General features: G+C 46.7%; 1 protein-coding gene across 3 annotated transcripts in view; it reads right to left on the bottom strand.

Moving 5' to 3' along the window:
- The window catches only part of Lrrc8c (leucine rich repeat containing 8 VRAC subunit C), a 78,773-nt gene that overhangs the window by 16,802 nt on the left and 39,743 nt on the right, over positions 1–22,228 (bottom strand). For all 3 annotated transcript variants that reach the window (XR_005973407.1, XM_041642045.1, XM_041642046.1), the window contains one exon: positions 14,060–14,201. Coding sequence is in view for 2 of the 3 variants with exons in the window: in XM_041642045.1 (XP_041497979.1) it covers positions 14,060–14,197 (138 nt within the window). In the remaining variant the exon portion in view is untranslated. The remainder of the gene's footprint in view (positions 1–14,059; positions 14,202–22,228) is intronic.

Below are 22,228 nucleotides of genomic sequence, written 5' to 3'. Positions count from 1 at the left end.
TGGTCCAGCATCATGTCCTGTAGCTCATAACCACCTGTAACCACAGCTCCAGAGAACCCTATTCCCTCTCTGGCCTCCTCATGGACATGCATACATGAGGCATACACACACACACATCAAAATAAAATAATCTTTTTAAATTGTTTTAGAAGAAAAAGATGTTTTCTCTTGAAAACAGATGAAGGTTTTAAGGCTCAGGTCAGTTCAGAAAAATCCAACCCAAGGGAACAAGGTCACGTAATGACACTATAGAACCCAAGCACAGCAGGTAATGTCTACCTGGAGATGTGACATGTAACATCTGCATAATGGTAAAATTAGGTCTCTAGAGCTCCCTGCCATGGTCCTGTTTTACTTTTCCAGTTGCTATGGTTACGTCAGGTTATATACTCGCATTCAGAGCTAGATCCGCCAATTAGAGAACATATACACATGAGCAACACTTAGACTCAGTGGGATGTAGCACGTGCGTGTGTGCGTGCGTGCGTGTGTGGGTGTGAATGCTCACAACAATAAAAGAGCACAGGTCATGAATCTGAGAGGTGAGAGGGAACACAGGAGGAGCTGGTGGGTGGGGAGAAATTACATAAACACAGGGACTGAGCAGGTTATATATGTATATACATATAAACATTCAATAACATGTATTGTTACTACATTCAAGAGGCCTTGAATTTAAAGGAGAATGGGAGAGGTATATGATAAGGTTTGAAGGGAAGGGAGAAATGTAATTATAATCTCAAAAAAAATCCCTTGGAAAATAACAAACTAAAAATAAAAATACTAATGCATGAAATTTCAAATAAAACAAATGTTATATAAAAAAAGAATAGGCAAACCAGATAAAAGCCTGGTTGTACCCTGACAGTTTAAATTTTTAATTAAATAACCGCAGCGGACTGAACTGAAACAAATGTCTAGCTGTGAAGCATATTCCACTAGAAATGACACACACGTAAGTCACAGGACATGGGGCTCCAACACGGCACCAGCCTATCAGCTCCATCTTACTCACTAGCTTTGGCAGAGCAGGAAGATGGATGTACACTACCTGGGGAGAAAAGTCATCAGCAGGGAAACCCAGCTCCAACCCTGCAAGCTATAATAATGGCTGGCTTGGCAAGAGATGCCTCCCTGGGGCAATAGTGGTATGGATGTTATGGCATCAACCAACTGCTCTCTGATTGGCTCTCATCCTATGACAGAACTGGTGCTTTTCATGGGGCCAAGAACCCATGACTGAGATGATCAGAGACCCAGGGGAGAATCTACCATGATAACTCTGCGAAATGAACATAGTATTAAAATGACCACTATGCACTTACATTTATACCCACCGGTTAGTACATCTCTTTTCCCATTGCCACAGAAGCTTCTTGTAGTAGATGGTGATTAATACAGAGACTCACAATTGGTCAACATGCAGAGAATAAAGGACCAGACAGTGCTCATCCCTAATTGATGGTGACACCCCTCTCTGAGAAGCTCAGAGATCATAATGGAAGAGGGGTCAGGGAGATGTAAGAGCTAGAAGTGGCAGATGATTGCGGCGAAAAAGGTATTTTCCAGACATGACATGGTTGTTAAGACCACCATCTCACAGGTGCTGAAACTGTATTACACAAGACCCATACAAGATCAACCCACAAAACCCTTGCCAGGCTGGGAAAAGGCTCTCCATGTCCCACTTCTATCCGAGGGACTACTGCTAACTAATGCCCACCAGGGGAGGGGAAGTCAGTGTCTTCAGGGTGTGGCCCTGATAGGCTACCCATGCTCAAGCAGATGGCTTACACCCATGCACATACTGGCAGCACCAAGTGGATGCGGTGGATTTACAAAAGAAAGATGAAGTTAGGAGGGACGCAGCAGGAGGACGGGGAGTCATTAGACACAAACATGAAATTCTCAACAAAATCTTTAAAGAAACCTTTACTGCTGCCAAAATGCTGTGACTCTCCTATATTCAATGTGTGATCCCATAGAGGTTATAACCCACGGTTTCAGAAGCTACAGCTGAAGGCACCAGGTGAGAATCAGGCGTGAGTCTAGCCTGGAAACCGCATGGCTCCTCTAGAAGCAATGTATCGTCTGTCCTGAACTGTAGCTGGCCAAGTGTTAATGAGAAGGTAATGATAATTGCTTTTGATAATCCTTGTAGTCCCAGCTCCCAAGACAGTGAGGGCTTCACCTCTTCTTAACTCCGAGGAGTCAGATGTACAGCTGGAAGCTGAAATCCAAGACACATGGCATTCCTGGGAAGCCGAGCATTTGGGGAGACTAGGTGATGGATGCTCAATGTGACTCAGCGCTTACCCCAGTCTCACTGAAGTGACCCCTCTGTGGGTCCACCGCGAAAGGGACTACTCTGCCTCACGCTTGCAGTCCTGCCAGTCTCCTTGGTTCTCCGTGTGGATTGTTCCTTTGTGGGTGACCACACCCTCCTCTCTGTTCCCTTGTTCTATTCTGCTTGACCACTCTATGGCTTCACTCTTTCACAGGACTTAAATCTCAAGTTGTATTTCAGATATACTTGCTGGTTTCATGCAAGGAGCTGTTTTTTTTTTTTAATCCCTCTGTCTCTCTGTCTCTGTCTGTCTCTCTGTGTTTGCATGCGGTCACCATGGTACTCATGTGGAGATCAGAGGGCGACCTCAAGGTTCCAGCCCTCACATTCCACATTGCGACAGGCTCCCCCCTCCCTCACAGGGGCTCATGTCAGGCTGGGCAGCCCCTGAGCTCCTGGGGCCTCCCATGTCTCCACCTCCTGTCTTACTGTTGAAGCATCTGAGTGACTGTGCCAGGTTTTAGTTGGGTTCAGGTCCTCACACATGCACACAAGTGTTCTAACCCACCGAGCCATCTCCCCAGCCTGGGTGCAGACATTTTTATCACTACTGAATCCTCATGACGCATCGATTCTTCTTGAAGCTCTTTCTCCTGTGCCCCTCCCCCAACCTCCTGAAGGGGATCTCAGAAACTCATGACCTAACATAACATTCCGGAAGGGTCTTGACTAAACCTCTGTTCTAGGAAGCACAGACAAAGCTTAAGTCACTGATACTTTCCTTATGGAAGTCTGTTGTGATTCCCACTACAGCTCATGTAGCGAGGGCTTGATCCCCAGGGCAGCAGTGCTCAGAGGCAGGGTCTCTGGGAGGGGCTAGATCATTAGGGCTCTGACCTCATCAATATACTCATCCAGTAATGGATAAAAGGCTACTGGAGGTGCCGGAAACTTGAATGGGGTCTGTGGAGGAAACGGAGCCCATGAGGGCATGCATGCAATCCAACAGTCCCAGGCGTTTTCCTGATGCTATCACATGCTCGCTGTCAGTAGCCGGTTAATGGGTGCCATCCGTAACTCTCTGTCATTTCTTAAATCCACTCTGTTAAGCAGTTCCATGTGTTTGCTGCTGGTTTCCATTTTGAGGGTATAGGGATGAGCCCCACAGATGGGGCCCTGTCTTATTAAGTTTATAATCTGATACATTGGATATAGATTCTTGAAAAATGCACTGGCGCTTTGCCTGCACGAGAGTATTGGATCCCCAGAACAGAGAGGTGTGAGCTGCCATGTGGGTGCTGGGAATCGAACCCGGGACCTCTGCAAAAGCAGCCAGTGTTCCTAACTGCTGAGCCAACTCTGCAGACCCTGGATATATATTCTTACAACTGAATTCTACAGTAAGGGATAATGTATCCTCGGAGCGGGTAATTTTCCCCCCTTATGAAACTTAGTGCTAATGACATCTATTCATGATTACAAGTCATTTCCAGGTCCACATTTGAAAAGAGGATGAGATCTGGAAAGAATGTGTGATACAGTCTAGAAGGGGAACAGGAGAATCCTTTATAGGGAGGGGAGAATTGAGTGCACACCTGCGCACATGTGCACACACACATGCATTTGTACATGGCTGTCATGTATGAAGACACGCAGGGAAGGGGACGGACTGTGCATGCTCTCGAATGGAGGGACATACATCATCACTTTATGTGGTCCCCGTCTTACCTCACGCTGCTCCCCTTCTGTCTTTTCATTCTTCAAATCATTCCTTCCCATTATCAGGATGAAAAAGAATTCATTTGGGGGAAGTGTATGAAGTCTCTCAAGAAAAATCTAGCTAGAATTTTATTAGTATTGCTGTGGATCTAATTCTGGGAACCGGATGTGTTTATAGCTTCACTTCTGTGTGATCTGAAATGTGTATCATCTATTTATTCAAATACATCTCATGTTTTCACTGGACACCTAAACATTTCCTGCGAAGGTCTTGTTTATTGACAGCTGGCTGGTTTCCCAGATACTCAGTTTCTCCTTTGTTTTTCAATGGCACTTTTTTTCCCTTATAAGTTTTTTACTTGGTATGTATCTTTTTAGCTGATAGCATTAATTACTCAATTAACGATTAATTAATCAATACATTCATTTATCCTTTTGCTGAGGCAGGGTCTCATGTACCCAGGTTGTGTCTTTGTAACCCAGCCTGCTCATGAAATCCCCATCCCTTTGTCTGATCTTTGCAATGCTGGGATTACTGACATGCGAAGTCATGCCTGACTCATTCACCTATTACATGCAGTGAATTCCTGGCCCCAAGGATGATCTGTGGATTGCCTTTACCCAGCTCTCCAGGGCTTGACAAAAAACAGAAACACACATGTTATTCTCAGGCCATCTGATACCATGCTAGATATTCCCAAAGGATGGGAATTATGAAATGCATGGAAAATTAGCCTAAGGAGAAGAAGTAGCAGCACACATTGTATGAACTGAAAGGCTCCAGACACGAGCTAGAAACTTCCCAGTTGGCAATCGAAATGTGGCTCGGCTTTAGCCCACTCACCACAGCGCCTCTGATTCCTGAGGGGATACAAGCATCACCAGTGTTCTGGGGTGGGTGGAGTGGAGAGGGAAGAGAGGACGTGAAGGGAGAGGAAGAGAGGACCTGAAGTCAGAAGGATAAATTCAAGGTCATTCCCCTCTCTGCTTCCACCCCATCTTCTTCCTTTTATTTTACTGTCTGCCCCTGGGCAGGCCTGAAACTCACTATGTAGCCCAGGCTAGCTTCCAGCTTGTACCAGTCCTCCCGTCTCTGCCTTCTAAGAGCTGGGCCGACATGAACTACCACAAGGAGTTGATCCAGATCTTTCAACAGCAGTTTTAAGGACTCACACAGAGAAAAGCAAGGTGTTCTATCAGCACCTTGTGATTCGACGGAAAAGATATATTAAGAGATAGTAGGCGCTGGGCGGTAGTGGCACACACCTTTAATCCCAGCACTCAGGAGGCAGAGGCAGGCAGATCTCTGTGAGTTCAAGGCTAGCCTAGTCTATAAAGAGAGTTCCAGGACATCCAGGGCTGTTACACAGAGAAATACTCTGTCTCAACCCCCAACCACCCCCGCCAAAGATACAAGCAACAAAATAATATCAATTTACAATGTCGAGGGAAAGGGAAATTATTCACTGTCTGGCAATGCATGGTACCAGAGGGTCTAAGAACAGCACCTGGATTCCTGCCCTTTGCCAAATTCGAGAGAGAGATGAAAGGCAGCTCATACTTTACTCTGGGTGCCAGGAACTCCCTGGACTTTAAGTTGTCACAGTGGGAAGAAGAGAAGCAAAGTCCCAAGCGAGACCAAGTTCACTGAACTGAATAACCCACAAGGATATGGGGGTCCTAAGGCGGCAAGATTTCCACAGCAGTGTGGAGCGGGGCTTTGGAATCATGTTGCCTTCACGGTTCTCTACAGTCATGGCACATGGGAAGACCCTTTGATACAAATCTCACAGCTGAAATGATGTTTATTTAACAGCCCAAAGTCCCAAGCAGAATGGTCACATAGATGTGGGTACAGAGAAATTTATACGTATCTTAGATGAGGTCTTTGATTTTTTTTTTCTCTTGCAGACAAGGTCTCTTTACCCAGGCTGGCATCAAGTGTATGGTACTCCACCTGCCTCAGCTCCCAAGTGTGAGCCCAGTCTGAGTCTCTACACATAACTGAAGTCTTATTTTAAACCTGCTTATTGGTGCTTCTGCTATTTTCCAGGATATTGAACTTCACCTTAAACTAAGGCTGTGTAAGAACTTTTGGGCTTCACCTATAGAAAAAGCAAAACTCAGAGGACAGCATTCAAACGAAGTTCTGTGAAACCACTCCGAAGTTCATGACTTCTCCTGCCTGGACTCTCCAGGAGCTGCCTGTGAGCATTTTTACCCAAAGTCCATTGCCATAGCTTGATAGAGAAGTAGAAATGAACTTCCACGTGAACCAGAAACCAAAGTGGCCCCCACAACTCTGCTGTGCAAGCTGACAGCATGAACCTGTCGGCTGGTTTGCCTCAGAGCTTGGACTAACCTGCCCCCTCTCTAGTGCTTGGACTAACCTGCCCCCTCTCTAGTGCTTGGACTAACCTGCCCCCTCTCAGTGCTCGGACTAACCTGCCCCCTCTCTAGTGCTTGGACTAACCTGCCCCCTCTCTAGTGCTTGGACTAACCTGCCCCCTCTCTAGTGCTTGGACTAACCTGCCCCCTCTCAGTGCTCGGACTAACCTGCCCCCTCTCAGTGCTTGGACTAACCTGCCCCCTCTCAGTGCTCGGACCGACACACCCTTCCCCCAGTGCTCGGACTAAACCCACTGAAATATTTTGGAAAATGGTCTCAAGTCCCAACTTGGAGAGCAGGAAATGCCGTTCCTGTGTAACAATCACAGGGCAGGTCCCTGGGGTTTCCCGGGACTTGCATCCCCAATTCCTGTTTCTGGTCCCTAACTGCTCACTCTATATTTGTACCAGGCTGCTGTCGGCTGCCCTGCATTTGGTTTACAAGATAACCTGGAGTCATTGAAATCTAAAATAATCTGTTTTTCCAGGAAGCAGCGGACTGACCTTTCAGGATTTGGTCTGCTTTACCGAGGGTGCCGAGCGTCTGAATAGCGCTGTTGATAGCACAAGGCTGGGTGTTTATCCTGTGGGTCCTTGAGGGTGAATAACCGTACGGGAATAGGATACGCACACTCCTAGACTCTCTTGGCTTATGAAGAATTGATTCCTGTTTCTTCTGCGGACTGGTGTCACGTAAGGAATGCTATTTCCACATGTTTTTCTGCCACTGTAGTTTTGAAATAGCTACTTGCTTAGAAATGAGTAAATATTTGTCAGACAAATAAGACAAGAGTTGATTCTAAGTTTTGCGTTTCAGGGCAGGAAAGAGCCTAACCAATAGCCCCTTTATAGATGATGTCACTCCCCAGTGCTATACTACGTGAACAGTCTATTTTAGGGGTAAACACAAGCAAGCTTGACTGGTCACAGAGGAAGCAGTTTTCAAGAGGCTCGGGCGGCAGGGTTGTTATTCCACTGTCGGTCAATGGCCCAACCTCTATGGATTTCGCCCTGCTGTGTGTTCTAACCTAGGAATTAATCTGCTTTGTAAGTAAGGCCAGAGAGGACTGCATCTTCCTTCTTCATGGGGAGCAGCGAGGCACTAAGCACCTTTTAGCTGGTTTATTATCGCCATGGAGACGGGAAAGGAATGCAAGCTGCACAGAGGCCCTTTGTGTTTTAGGATTTGTCAGTTACTAAGCCAGTGTCAGAGGATTCCTGCCGCACAGCCTGAATGGGAGCATATGGAGAACACTTTCCCAGCACCAGCATGCCCATGGCAGAGCGGCTCCCGGGCACTTTTAAATCCTTCTTTAATAATTTACTGCAGCCCCCCCCCTCGAGTTTCTTTAATACAGAAGCTATTGTAGCAGACAACAGTGAACAGTCTTTAAAAAAAATTGAATCTGTAAGACAGACACTCTATAACTTCATATCTCCGCACTGGCCTCATGTCCCCCGTTATCACTTTCTGCTTTTTGTTTAAAATATAGTTTTATACAGTGAAGTTTGGACATGTGTACACCCCTCCCCCAATATTCCACACCAGTGTGTGCAGGGCGAATATTCCACAGGGTATATGTATGAGCTAGAGCAGGGGTTCTCAACCTTAGGGTCTTGACCCCTTAAGGGTAGCATGCCCTCCATATCAGATACTTACACTATGATTCACAACAGTAGCAAAATTACAATCACGAAGTAGCAGCTAAATCATTTTATGGTTGGGGTCACCACAAAATGAGGAACTGTATTAAGAGGTTGCAGCATTAGGAGAACCACTGGGCTAGAGAGAGGGGTCCTGAGAGCTGGTTAGCTTCTGCCTATATCCACTTCTCAGCTGGGCAAGCCATCCCAACTTTTATCCTTCCAAATCCTTATCTAAGAAACAGGATTTCTCTTGCTACAGGCTCATACTAGAAGAAGTCCATATGGATTCGAGTGCGGATCGCTTACAGGCTGCTCAGTAGCAGTGCTGCTAGCATTCTGGCTAAAGGGATTCTTCTACTGTAAACCACAAACAGGATGCTGACTAGTCTTGACTCCGCCCTCAAGATGGCACCTGGGCCTCTGACACTGTGGATCCCAGGAGGGTCTGTGAAATGACCAGGCTGCTTCCTGCTTACGCTAACTTTTCTTCCCATTTTCATACTATTTGAGAATTCACTAGATCGTCTTCTCTTCAAGTTCTTAACTTCCTGTGACTGAGATGCTGGCACCACGCTAAATATTCTCACGAGTCATTGAGATGCACACACTGCAAAGGGTCACTTTATGTATCCTCAAGATCTTCAGACTGCTGACACTGGGGTTTGGGCTGGGCTGTGTCGGAATGAGTTCTGAACTCTGCAGACTTGGTAACGTGATGCAATGTTCTCACTTCTCGGAATGGTGGCATCTCAGACTACACTGTATCTGGTCCACTGGCATCAGATTCCTTCTCAAGGGCTGTAAAGATTAAACAACATGTGCAGAAGGTCCAGGCTAGTTAACCTATCCTCTGGGAGTCACAAAAGCAGGGGTGGGTGGTCCTGGGTACTCCGAGGGCTTCTGCACAATAGACAGGAAGGGGATCTGCTGCAGACAGATACTGTCATCTTGTAAAAAAAGAGGAGGCTTAAAGTATGCTTGACCAGCCCCTCCCCCAAGCCTCCGACACTTCAGACACCTCTCCTGAGTGATGCCCATTGGAGGCACTACTTTATTTTTTGAGAGATGTTCTCATGTAGCCCAGGCTGGGCTTGCACTTGTTACATAGCTGAGGATGACCTTGAATTTGATCTTCCTGCCTCCACCTCTCCAAGCCTGGTCTATGTGGTGCTGGGGATGGAACCCAGGGCTTTGAGCATGCTAGACAAGCATTCTGCTAAACGAGCCGACCCCCAGTTGCACTACAGATATTTTGGTGGACATATTCTTTTCTGATTTGGTTTCCAGAGAAGGGCTACTTCTCCTGGATTTCTGAGTTCTCTCCAGCCCTGGAAACCCTGGAATGTGGTTTTGTTAGGAAGCTCCTACCCAGTGTTGGAGCTCCTCACAGTCAGAAATAGATGTGCAGTCTTCCTGTTGACCCAGGCACCTTCCTTTACTTCCCAAAGTGGCCATTGCTAATCTTTGTCCCATTCTTTGAGGTCGGCATGGCACTACTTCCTTCGGTACCATTTCCTGTCATCCGCAGCCAAGCCACAAGTCTCCCCAGATGTGTTTCCTTTTATACCACAGAGAAACCAATCCACAAAGGCCCATCTTCCGTGTCCCTTCCAAATAAAAGACATCGTCGTTCCCTTCTGGTAGCTGATGCTCCCAGTCAAGGGGTTTCCTGCCCCAATCAAGGGGGACCCTTCTCCCTGGACCCACCATGTCCTCACTCCTGGAGATGAGTACTCCATACGCTCCTCTCTCCTCCCCCTCTGCAGGATCTCCCATCTCCGCCTGGTGCTTGGCTGTGATTCTGCATCTGTCTCCATCCCTTCCTGACAGCCCTTCATACAGCCACCTATGCACAATATCACAATCCGGGTGCCTAACATGTAACTCAGATGTAACATGCTCAAAACTCAACCTTTTCAGTAGTTCCGGTCTGAAAACCTTAGAGACATCACCATCACTTTTGTCCTCACATTTAACGTTCAATCATTCAGAAACGCTTGGCCTGCTTCCCTCAATACACCCATGGCGACTGCTCCCAGTCTGGTGTGAGGCACTAGGTTAATATCTGGATTATTGTACTGGCTTCCAAGTAACCAAGTGATGCATGCTCCCTTCCTTTGCACCTGGACTGCACCTCGAGCTCCCATACGAAAGTGCCTAGGTCTTGCTCACTCTCTCTTCTATCTAGACAAGGGCAAGCCGCACCTTCAACGCTTGAGTTTGCGAGACACTCTCACTGCGTAGCTCTGATTGGTCTGAAACTTGCTTCCTGGCCTTGGGCTTGTGATCCTTCTGACCCTTGCATGCTGAGATTAGAAGCGTGCCACCTTGCCTGGGCTTACACCGGTTTGCCACAGTTGGAGTGGTCTTGATAAAATACCACCTCACGTCAGGTGTGGTAGCACACACCTTTAATCCCAGCACTTGGTAGGCAGCACTGTGTTGAACTCTCTGTGAGTTCAAGGTCAGCCTGCTCCACAGAGTGAGTTCCAGGACAGCCAGGGCTACATAGTGAGACCCTGTCTCAAAAGAACCAAAACAAACAAATAAATACGTAGGTAGGTAGGTAGGTAAGTAGGAAGAAAAAAAGGAAGATGGATGGATGGATGGATGGTGGATGGATAGATGGAGGACAGACAAACAGATAGATAAACAGACAGATAATACCACCTCATGAAAACCCTCTGCTTGGGATGGTCCTATCTCATTTGAGCAAAGCCACTCTCAGAAGTTGACAAAGCTCTACGTGATGTGACTGCTGCTAACCTCTCAGGGGCCAGCGTTACATTTATTGTGCCAGGGAAACCTTTGCTTGCTTGGGTCCCTGTCAGGGGCTTCCTAGGTTCGCCTCATCTCACATGGTACTGGAATCCCTTACAGAAAGGACTAAGCGGCAGCTTGTACCCACAGCTTTAAGCCCTGAGCTTTGTCCTTGACAGAGAATCTACTCAACGGTCTGTTGGTGGAGTGGTCCACACTGGTCTCTGAACATCTCCCTTCTCCCTCTTGCCAGGCGTATATGACGGGACAGTCTATACCTCTGCTTGGACACACATGCTCCCTCCAAGTCAGAGAAGTCTAGCATTACGGCTCCCTGTCAGGCATGTAGTGCTCTTTCAGCTTAGACACAGTGGTCACTTAGAATCTAAGTGCTGCTGCCCAGAAACAGAATTGAAACTTTACCTGTATCAGGTCTCCAGGGGAACAGAAGGATGAGGAGTGAAGAAATACAACTTCGGGAAGTGAGGGTCTAGCACCCCATGTCTCTATGCCCCTGCTCCAACTTTAGCCTAGAGTGCTCCGTCCAGCTACCTGTTCCTGCCCATCTTCCACTCCTTGGCCCAAACCCATACTGATGACTTCCCCTGGGTCTTTCTCCTGTCTGAGTGCCGGAGTTTTCTGTTGCCCTTGCTGCATTCTAATTTTTCTAACAATTGCATTTTATCCATAAATTGCAATTCTGTGGTTTTGGCTACCCACTGTCAATTATGGTCCTAAAATATTAAACGGAAATTTCAGAAGTAAGTGATTCATACATTTTAAATCGCACATCACACTGAGCAGTGTGGTATTTATCGCTTAGTGATGGCCTTGGTTTTCAGGGTGACTGTGGGGGCATCTCGCCACTTGCAGTCCTGTAATTCATATTTTCATAAAATATAATGAATACATTTTATTTAATAAAATAAAACTCAAAATGACCTTTGAATACCAGAAGAAGCGATGGATAACTTGAAAGCCCCAAGAGAAGTCTCAGTTTAACAGGAAAAGGAAAAAAAAAAAAAAGATTTGCTGCGGTTGCTAAGATCCATATAATGTGAGAACAAACAGGAAACACCAGGCGTGGTGGAACCTTTCGGAACACACTGGAGGTCTTGGATGTATCTATCGCCTCTCGGTTTATAACTGACTCACTGTGCTTGCTTTCCTATTTCCTTTCCCTCAGCTCGAGGCGCATTCTGATGACTCAGTGCACGTGCTCTCGCATGGGCTGCAGGAAGAGCACAGTTGTCTGAAGTCAGGACTCTTCTACCATTGCTTCTGAGGATCCAGCTCTGCTCGCTGGTCAGGCTCGGCAGCAAGTGCCCTTCCCTGCTGAGTCACCTCACCAGCCAGAGGTTTCTGTCTCTCTCTTCCTTCCTCCACTGTCAATTCTTAGTAGAGCAGAGCCTGGCACACAGGTTTTTTTTATTTATGAATTAATCTATGTTTTCCCTCTGTTTTAGACTTTGGTTTCTCCTTGGTATTCTCTTCTGAGTGGGTGGGGAGAAGGAAAGTGTGTTTGTTTGTTTTGAGACATGGTTTCGCACAGCTCAGTCTAGCCTGGAACTCATTACATTGCTAAGGATGCCCTTGATTCCACTCCTCCTGGTTCCAATTTACAAGTGCTAGGATTCTGAGTGTTTACTACCAGGCTAGCTAGCAAAATGTTTTTACTGTTCAAATAAAGCACAATGAGCATGATATTAGGGACTAAGAACAAGGACTCTGGATCCAAATCGCTTGGGTTAAAGAAGGGCTCTGCCACCCACAGGGAAGTTCAGCTCCTTTCTGAGAGCTGGCACGAGGAAGGAATGACTTGCCACACGAGTGACATGTCCAGAAAGACACCCGGCACACAGGCAATGTTAGGACGCTCTTTAACGATTAACAATACCAAATCTTAAAAGGCCTTTATTTCTACACTGTATTATTTCTGGAGATTTTTCTTTCTTCCTTCCTCTTTCAGGCCGTTCTTCCTGAAGGTCCTACCCACCCACAGCCTCTAACTTCCATCCACTTGTCCAACCACTGAACTAAGGCTTCTAAGGGTCAGATGTTACTTTTTTCTCCTTAGTAGGTGAGTTGGGTGGGAGCTGTCTGCTGTTGTTACCCACACCTCCTGAGCCTGGGACTCTCCTGTTCTCCGCCCGGCCTTACACCTCCCATCCCTCCCGCAAGAACCCTCCAGTGCTGTTCAGGGCCTCCTTTCCTTCCCACCTTTGGATGCTTCCACTTCCAGGCACCACACCGACGTCATCCGAAGGACACCCAATCTGCAGCAGTCCTTCTGAGGGTTTCCCACCAATGCTGTGTTCTTTGTTTCGCTTCCTCCCCATCCCGGCACCTTCTCCCTGCCCTTCCCGTACCCCTCCAGCTCCCACCTTCTAGCCAGTCAATTCTTCAATTTGTATTTTAAACAATTCCCTTTTTCTTCTTTCTAGACTAAGCTGAGTTTCTTCCTCTGTACTTCCTTCCTACTTGTGGCGCCGGCATCACAAACCATCTCTTCTGCTTGCCCGTCAGCTTAGCTCCCCTCAGAAATCAACTACACACAGTATCGAGGCCCTGCGAGTGCGGGACCTGGCACAGCAACAGGCACGAAGATATATCTGTGTAGATGGATACACGGCTTCTATCCAGAATGCATTTGTGACTGAGTTATGCTTTAACTCAGAACTAAACGCCGGGGACACCTTGGCCTCTCCCCAAAATATTAATTCTCCCAGAAAAAAAACACACGCTCAAGCATAAGAGGCAAAGAAAAGCAAAAGGCTGTACGTGACAATGGGTCACTGTGAAGGCCGTGAAAGTCAAGGAGCCCTTCTGGATGTTAACAACGTCAAACCTCACTTGAGTAAGCGGCTTCCTTGAATTCTAGCACAGCTCCATCTCATCAGGAAAGTTTAGCAAATGAGTTTTCCGGCTCTATGTCATGATTACCAATGCCATAGATCTAGAGAAGACTGCCTGTTGGTTACCTGCAACCCCCACCCCTATGTAGCCAGCTCACCCCCTAGCAGCCAGCTTACATGCCCCCCCAATGCAGCCAGCTCACCCCCACATGCAGCCAGCTCGCTCCTCTCCCTCCCTGCCCCTTCTACCCCCACTTTCTGCCCCGTACAATGCTGGGGATTGAACCCAGGGCCTTGAGTATTTATTGCAGGCATCCCCCACCAGCAAGCTGCGTTCCCAGTCCAGAAGAGCCAGCCCTTCAGCTGCACCCTTTGGCTTCCAGTCAGAAGGTCGGGCACTTACCTGCAAAGTACATCCGAACACTCCAATCATCAGCATGGCCACAGAGAGGTAATCCGTGAACACATCCCACCACGGCTTCAGCACCCGGAAGGCGGGCTGCTGCTCGGAGAACTGCCGGAACTCCGTCACGGGAATCATGGTTCTGAGAAAGGAGAGAACACTGGTGAATTAACATTTCTCTGGACATCACAGGGCATTTCTGTTTGCTTTTTAAGCAACATTTGAAGCACTTTTGTGAATCGCAGGAGCAGGACCTTCTGGAGCCAAAGGGTTCCCAAGATGCACAGTGCTCCTGAGCCAGTGAGGGACCACCAACGGGAGAACTTAAGAGAGCCACAGACAGCTGAGTTTTCGTCTGGTAGCCACGCTGCCTCTGTGCTCCGTGGACAGGTATTCCCTGGATCCTCATTTCCCTCAAGTGTAGCATGAAGATGCTGCCTCAGAGATGGGGTCCATTTGTTACTGCTTTACCAGGACGGATTAGTGGGTACTTCGCTTACTCCAGGGAGATGGGAAACCATGTGGCTCCATGGCCACTGTCCTGTTGTAGACTGTGCGTGTGTGTGCGTGTGTGCATGTGTGTGTGATTTCCTCCATATCTTTTTTGCCTAAATGCCTTTGTTTCAATTCCTTTTCCATTTCTTACATGTTGTATCCCACTGTGAATCTTAAACACATCCTGATTTTCTATTCTGAGAAATAAGTTTATCCTGGAAACTCGCTACACTTTGGGTAAGTGTTCCCTAGAGGCCAAGGGTTAATCCAGGTATGGCCGCCAGCCTGTGGTGCTTTGGGAGGAGGAAGACCTTTAAGAGGTCAGGCTCAGTAGAAGGAAATTAGGTCGCTGTGAGCGTCCCTTGAAGGGACCCCAGTGCTGGCTTCTCTCTCAGTTTTTCCTGCCTGCCCTGTGCTCCTCCCTAGATGTGATTTCATGCCAAAGACGCCAAAGCAATAGGCAAACAGGTGCTGGACTAAAGTGTTTAAAACCACGACCCATGGTCTTTCGAAGATGATTTATCCCAGCATGTTTGTTCCAGTGATACAAGATGAACATAAAAATGGATTCTCTATTAAAATGACCGATGAAGGCACACCATCCTCACAAAGCCTAGGGAGCTGCGGAAGAGGAGGCGGGAAGGAGATGGGGGGGGGTTATGAAGCGCAGTTTCCTCGACAGGACGCGGCACCTACAACTACGAACACATATCCACCGTGGACACCTGCACATTTGAATGAGACTGGGCCCTAATACATTCCACTGTGAGCTGGGGCGGGGCTGTGAGGCCCAAGGCTGCCTGAGGAGCTCTCAGAGGTAGCTCTCAGAGGTTGCTGGAGGAGGAAACTGAGCCAGAGTCCACTGTAAGAACAGCAAGTGCTCTTCAGTGCTGAGCCACCTCTCCAGTCCTTCCTCCAAATATTTAAAAGCTGCTGCTATGTAAACGACAGCAGTGGAATACACACGGTGCCCCCGAGGTTCTGGGGAAGGGAAATGGGCATGCTCTCTTCGTCTCTGCTCTCTTCGTCCCATTCTCAGAGCCTTCACTGTGACCCAGAACGCCTGTGGATTTGTTGGTGGCCACAGTGTTGAAAAGCTACCATAATGTTCATTCTGTCTTGCTGCTTTAGAACTATATACTTTTTGTTTTGTTTTGCGACAGGGCCTCTCTACATAGCCCTGGCTGTCCTGGAACACGCTATGTAGACCAGGCTGGACTCCAAATCATAGAGATCCACCTACCGAGTGCTGGGACTTAAGGTGTGCACCACCACAGCCAACTACAACTGTTTCTTAAACAATTCGGGCTTTGCTCTTTTGGGTTTATTCATTAATGACGCTGGGAATTTCAGCCCTCAGCTCTGCTAGCCCGTTGTCTACTTGACATTTGAGCAGCACTGAAGTGAGTTTTCCATCTTATTGAAACATAATTCCAGGCTAACCCCACCAGCCACTACCAGCTTCCTGAGAGCTGAGTCTACTCTATGTTACACACGTGCAATGTTCTAGCTACACACGTGTGTCCTGGTCCACTTTATGTTGCGCACCGGTTCTTTCATGGGTTTGGTTGTTGTGTCGTTCACAAGTCTCCGAAACCTTTGAAAGAACTGGGCTCATTCACTCAGGTAGCAGACAATTTCAGGAAGGAAAAAACATGCCATAGTGGAGCAGTGGGCTCTCAGCCTTGTTCTTCCTTTCATGCTCAAAATGTAGTGAGAATCACAAAGTGTTTGCTATGCTCTTGAATATTGAACATTAGACGTGAAAACCACAAATTTTTTAAGGCATGCATTCACTTATGAAAAAGTAAAGTACAATATGAAAAGTGTTGGTTGCACATTAATGAATGTTTCTCATGGAAGTCAATCAACAAGACTATGAATTCAAGAATGGGAAAAATCCTCATCACATGTCTACATATATTACTATGAAAAGCCAAATGTTCCAAAACATCAGATGGAAGTATTTTTCACTTTTGCAAATTTCCCTAATATCTAAATAGAGATGCCAGCTGGATTCTCAGGTCTGGGTCTGAAGTCAGCGTGTTGTGACATGCTGTTTGGGCTAAAATGCAGGAGACTGAACACAGCCTCACAAAAACGTGAGTTCGGAAATACAAGGACTATGCTATTAGCTTTCATGTAACTGTGGATATTCATTTCTGAGACCTTGACTAGTTAGTTACAACATGGACAATAGGGAAGTAGCAATGAGTCTCACTATAAGGGCTTCTTATGGGCCCAGAGAGTATCAAATGGGCATCAGCTGATACATAGGGGGCTAGAACCAAGGAGGTAGCAAGGTTTAAGCTTGACTAGAGGGTGGCCTGTTGTCTCCATTGAGTATACTTTGTATCCTTCTCTTCTGAAATGTAATGTTCACCCAGCTACAGGCCCTTTGTGGCCGATGCAGAGGCACCAGCTGGCTTTAGATACAGAGCAATGTCACTTAAGGGGCATGAGACCTGCCTGCAGGCAAGCAGCTGCCCAGATCACCAGGCATGATTGCCAAGCAGGCAGCAACTCTGACTACAGGCTGGTGTAGCCATGGAGGCAAGCAGCATTCTTCCTTCCTTTAGGCTAAACTAATCAGTTAGAGCCAGCTCCACTGAGTTCATCAATACTGGGTGCCCAGCATGAGGAAGCCAGCTATCGACAGGAACATATGGAATGTTTTCAGGTTGGACTAAACCTAGCTCATGTTTTACTTTAGCATCTCCTTAGTTACAGACTTCTGAGATGGCCGGTGGTTGACCGGCATGAATGGCAATGGACTGAGTATTTCACCAAGGTTATCTTTACAACCACACTGTCATTTATGGGACGGTGGCCCAGGACCTTCGTTGTTGTTCTGCCAATCTTACATGGTTTCAGTATGGGGCTGGGGAGACAGGCTCAGCAATTAGGAACATGTTTCCAGCACCCACACGGTAGCTCTCAACGGTCTGCAACTCCAACTCTAAGGGATCCGATGCCCTTTTCTGTCTCCAAGGGCACTGCACACATGTAGTGCATATACATACTTGCAGGCAAAAGACCCATGCCACACAACAAACCAACTTTTATTATACAGAGGGCACAACGCTAACTTTGAGTTTTTTACAGGTCTAGAAAGTTCCTTGAGGGACATATGTGTGTACATACCTACAGGAGCAAAGCTGAGAAGACACCTTACAGAGAGAACAAGGGCAAGATGCAAATGAGAGGTTCCTGGGGACTTTATGGTCGGATGGGCACAGATGCCACTGAGTCAAAGGGACATGGGAAACTGAGTTAAGGATAAAAACAGGTTGGTCAGTGTGTACCTAGGAAGACCATCCTCCTCCCCCTCCAGTCTGGGGCCTTGATCTCGACTTATGAAAAGTACCTTACACACTACTCATTTTGCATCATCAGCGACAAAGGCAAATGACAGGTTAGCATCACAAAATGCTGGTCTCACAGGTCTGGGCTAGTGGGTTCCATGAGCTACTAAGGCAGAGGCTCCCTGCTCCGTCTTGATGGCTTTCCTCGAAAAGGCAAGGGTCTGGAACACAGCACGTGAGACTCCCTGAGCGTTTGGCGGAGGTGTCTCCTAGGTATCACACTGTACCATGGGAAATAAAGGTGAACTAAGGAGCCAAAGCAAGCTTGTGAGGTGTGCTGGTCTCAAAGACAATGGTCCCAGAGGGACAGCACTATTAGGAGGTGTGGCCTTGTTGGACGAAGCGTGTCCCTGTGGAGGTGGGCACTGAGGTCTCATATATGCACAAGCCACATCCAGTGAGACAGTTAACTTCCTGTTGCCTGAGAGTCAAGATGTAGAAGTCTCAGTTCCTTTACTAGCACCATGTTTGTCTATACATTGCCATGCTTCCCGCCATGATGATAATGGACTAAACCTCTGAAACTGTAACTGATCCCCAATTAAATGTTTTCCTTTGTAAGAATTGCCGTGGTCATGGTGCCTCTTCACAGCAATAGAAACTCTAAGAAATGAGGCAAGTGCTTTCCTTCCTGGGCCAGCTCTCTACTCCTCCAAGTAAGATATTTTAAATAATTCAAAAGAGTCAGATACTCCAATTTTAGAAACATAAATTTTTGCAGTCTATGTCTGCTTATATTGCAAGCTGGGGTGCTGTCTGGTGGCTGAGGATATGCTCAGCCTGCACAGGTTTTAAACGCCTCTTGTTCTAACTGCACTCAATGCTCACGGCTTGTAGATATCATTCAGTCCTTTGATTAAAAAACATTGGTAAGTGGGGCTGGGGCCACAACTCGGTCTGTGTGGTATTTGCCATGCAAGCATGAGGACCTGCATTCCATGCCCAGAACCCATGAGAAAAGCCCAGTGTGGTGAGGGTCGCTTTCAATCCTAGTTTTAGGCAACTACAGACAGACAAGAAGGTGGCTCCATCTACTTGAGGGGCTCCAAACCAGTGAGATCTAACTTTAAAAGGTGGATAGTACCTCAGAATAAAACCTGAGGTTGTTCCGTGGCCACCTTGTGCACACACGCGCAGTACACAGACATGCACAAACCAGAAATGCTGGCATTGTGTAACGATTTCCTAACACAGCGTATGCTCACCAGCACAGAACTACATCCCAGACAACACTGATACTTTCTTGCCTGGAGTTAATATTCTTCTCTATTTATTTACCATAGCTCAAAGGCTGTCAAACTTAGTCTAGCATTTAGATTCCATCCCGCCTGCCAACATCACTGGGTGGGTGTGCCTCACTTTTGTTTCATCTGTGACTTTCTTGCAGTCATGAAATGGCACTGTACCCTGAATGGGCAGAGCCATAGGCCATTCAGAGAAACAAGAGTAGATTTTTTTTTTTTTTGGTTTTTCGAGACAGGGTTTCTCTGTGGTTTTGGAGCCTGTCCTGGAACTAGCTCTGTAGACCAGGCTGGTCTCGAACTCACAGAGATCCGCCTGCCTCTGCCTCCCGAGTGCTGGGATTAAAGGCGTGCGCCACCACCGCCCAGCTACAAAAGTAGATTCTTGTCAACAAGAGATCAGTGGCTCCATAACAGAATGCATAAAAAAGCAGCTACACAATCCCGAGTTCAAGATAAGCAAATACAGCAGGGAAGAAACCTCCATGTGTTGTCCATCTCTTAAACTGATTTTCTTAAATTACACAATTATGCTTTGAAATTTTCACTAATACATACAAAATATATTGGTTGTATCTATAACCTACATTCATATTCTCTCTCTCTCTCTCTCTCTCTCTCTCCCCTCAATATATTCCACTCCTCTCAGTCCAAACTGGGGCATGAACAACCCACCAATGGCAACATCCCCTAGAAAATGTGCTTCTCCCTCCCAGTCACTAACTGCCAACAGCTTTTTAGCTAGGGTGGCGCCACATGAGCCCCACCCGTCCATGCTGGGATTTTAACTGGCTTGGCCTTGCATATGTCCAGGTGACCACTGCCGGCAGGCTGTCTGTGCAGTGTCGCAGCTAAGAGACAGAGTTTCACACACTCTTCTCTATCCTCCAGCTAATGCATTCTTTCTGCCCCACTTCCATGGTTTCCCAGGATGTTCAGGCATGTGTGTGTGTGTGTGTGTGGGGGGGGGGTTGATACAGATGTCCCGTCTATGGCTGAGTGTTCACGGTCACTTATTCTCAGGGCTGTGACCAGTTATGAGTCTCTGCATTAACTGTGGGAACAGGAAGGTGAAGGAAAATTATGTGTATGTGTGGGTACTTAACCCAAACTAAGAATGTATGGAGAAGTTTCATGAAAACAGAGTTTGAAAGCTTATTACAAATACACCCCCCAAGAAGAAGTTTGAATGGAAATACCCTGTGTGGGGGCACAGTGATGTGAGCTGTGGTTTGCTTCCGACCCCCCTGCTGTTTCTCCCATTCTTTTCCATTTCCTATCCCCTCTCCTCCCCTGACCTTGTATTTTGAGTGACCACTGCTAAGTCTTTGGTGATTTTCTTTCTTTCTAACTCCTTCACTCCCTGGGTGACTACATCACTGTTTCTTCACCTCCATGCAAATATCCAGCTACCTATTTGACACCTCATTACCCACTAGGTAAGTCAAGCTTGGTTTTCTAAAATCTATCCATGTCAACCCTTACTTCCCACCCTCACGGCAAAGCCCTGCTTCATATGTAGCCTTCCTAGCTCAAAAGAACAGCCATATCCTTCCAGTGATCGAGGTCCCCAATCTGAGTCACCCTTCACTCTCTCTCTTATATCCACAGTTACTCCATCAAAAGGAAGCTTAACACCGTTTCTCACTGAGCCACTTCTTTCTAAGTTTCAAAAAGGTGACTCTTTTTCCTTGTTGGTTCTATTCTGCTCACAGATGTATTACAAATGTGTAGAAAATGGTACTTAGAGAATATAGGACAAAATTTGATGAAGTTAACAAACCTGGGGCGATAACTCAGTGGGATAGGATTTTTCTTGTTTTGCAAGAACAGGGACCTGAGTATGCCTATCACTAGGGTCAGGGAGAGACTCTGTTCCAAGTGAATGAGGCAGAGAGTCACAGGACAAGGTATTCAGTGTCCTCCTCTTGACTCTGCATAAATTTTGGAGTGCACTCACCCATACACGCGTATATGTATGTATATATACACATGTGTATAGAAATATCCCATACACACACAGACACACACATAAAATAGAGTGAATATTTGTAATTTTAGTGAGGAAGAGGGGTAAATTGTTATCAATTTTAGAACAGTCATGCAAAACCAACATGCATCTGGGTACCACCCCAGGCAGAAGTTCCCTCTGTGCAGGGCCAGGGCATGGGCACAATGAAGGCCAGTATGGAGAAGGCACATAGGATTTTACACACACAGACTGCATTTGTACCAAAGGGAGCCATCAGGGTCCACAAGCATCAGTCATCAAGCAAACGCTTTCCTTTAGCAGTGAGGAGGAATGAATAGCACACCTTCTCGATCACATACACAGTCCGCTTTCTTCAATGGGAGGAAGTGACTCTGGCTAAAGTCTTACTACGAGGTATACATGACAACATATTCCTAGAAAAGACCACCAGAGGAGGGTGTGACATTACGATGATATAGAAATACAGTTTGTTAGAAGAGGAATAAGTGTGTTACAAATTAGCACTGAGAGGGCCCAGGAGTTTGATTATCCCGTTCATACCATCGTTTTAGGGGTGAGAAACCCGAGCCAAGAGAAACCAGATGCTTGATCAAGGACGATAGCTAGCAAGTGAAGAACCGGAACTTCTAGCTGAAGTTCTTGCTCGGGAGTTCTTTGATGAGGTCACAGGATGTGGACGAGGATATAAAGAACCTATTGAGTTCTAAACAAAGAGTGTAAATAGAATTTCTCCTGGGCTCAGTCTGCTGTCACATCCTTGGTTGGACTGTGAGCAATAAAAACCAGAGAGTGCTATTAACGTTTAAATGATTCTTACAGACATGTGGCCCTCAAAGCCATCCTGGGATAAAAGACTTTGACTCAAAGGAAGCTTAATGGTGAAGCTGACCTTGTGACCCAAGATAAACCTTCGTATTAATCGTCTCCTTGCATCTTTCATACATTCCTAAGTTTCCAGTGAGTGGATAGCTCAGTTATCTTATACGAAAAGTCTTCAGTTCGAATCTCCCATGATTCCAAGAGTAGTGATGGCAGGAAGTGAAAATCGCTCCTAGTTAGCAGTTTTGTCTTAATC

This window comes from Microtus oregoni, unplaced genomic scaffold (assembly GCF_018167655.1).
Source record: "Microtus oregoni isolate MIOR12 unplaced genomic scaffold, Mior012 000072F_ref0000427, whole genome shotgun sequence".
NCBI classification, from domain to species: Eukaryota; Metazoa; Chordata; class Mammalia; order Rodentia; family Cricetidae; genus Microtus; species Microtus oregoni.
This window is presented reverse-complemented; position numbering and strand designations above follow the sequence as displayed.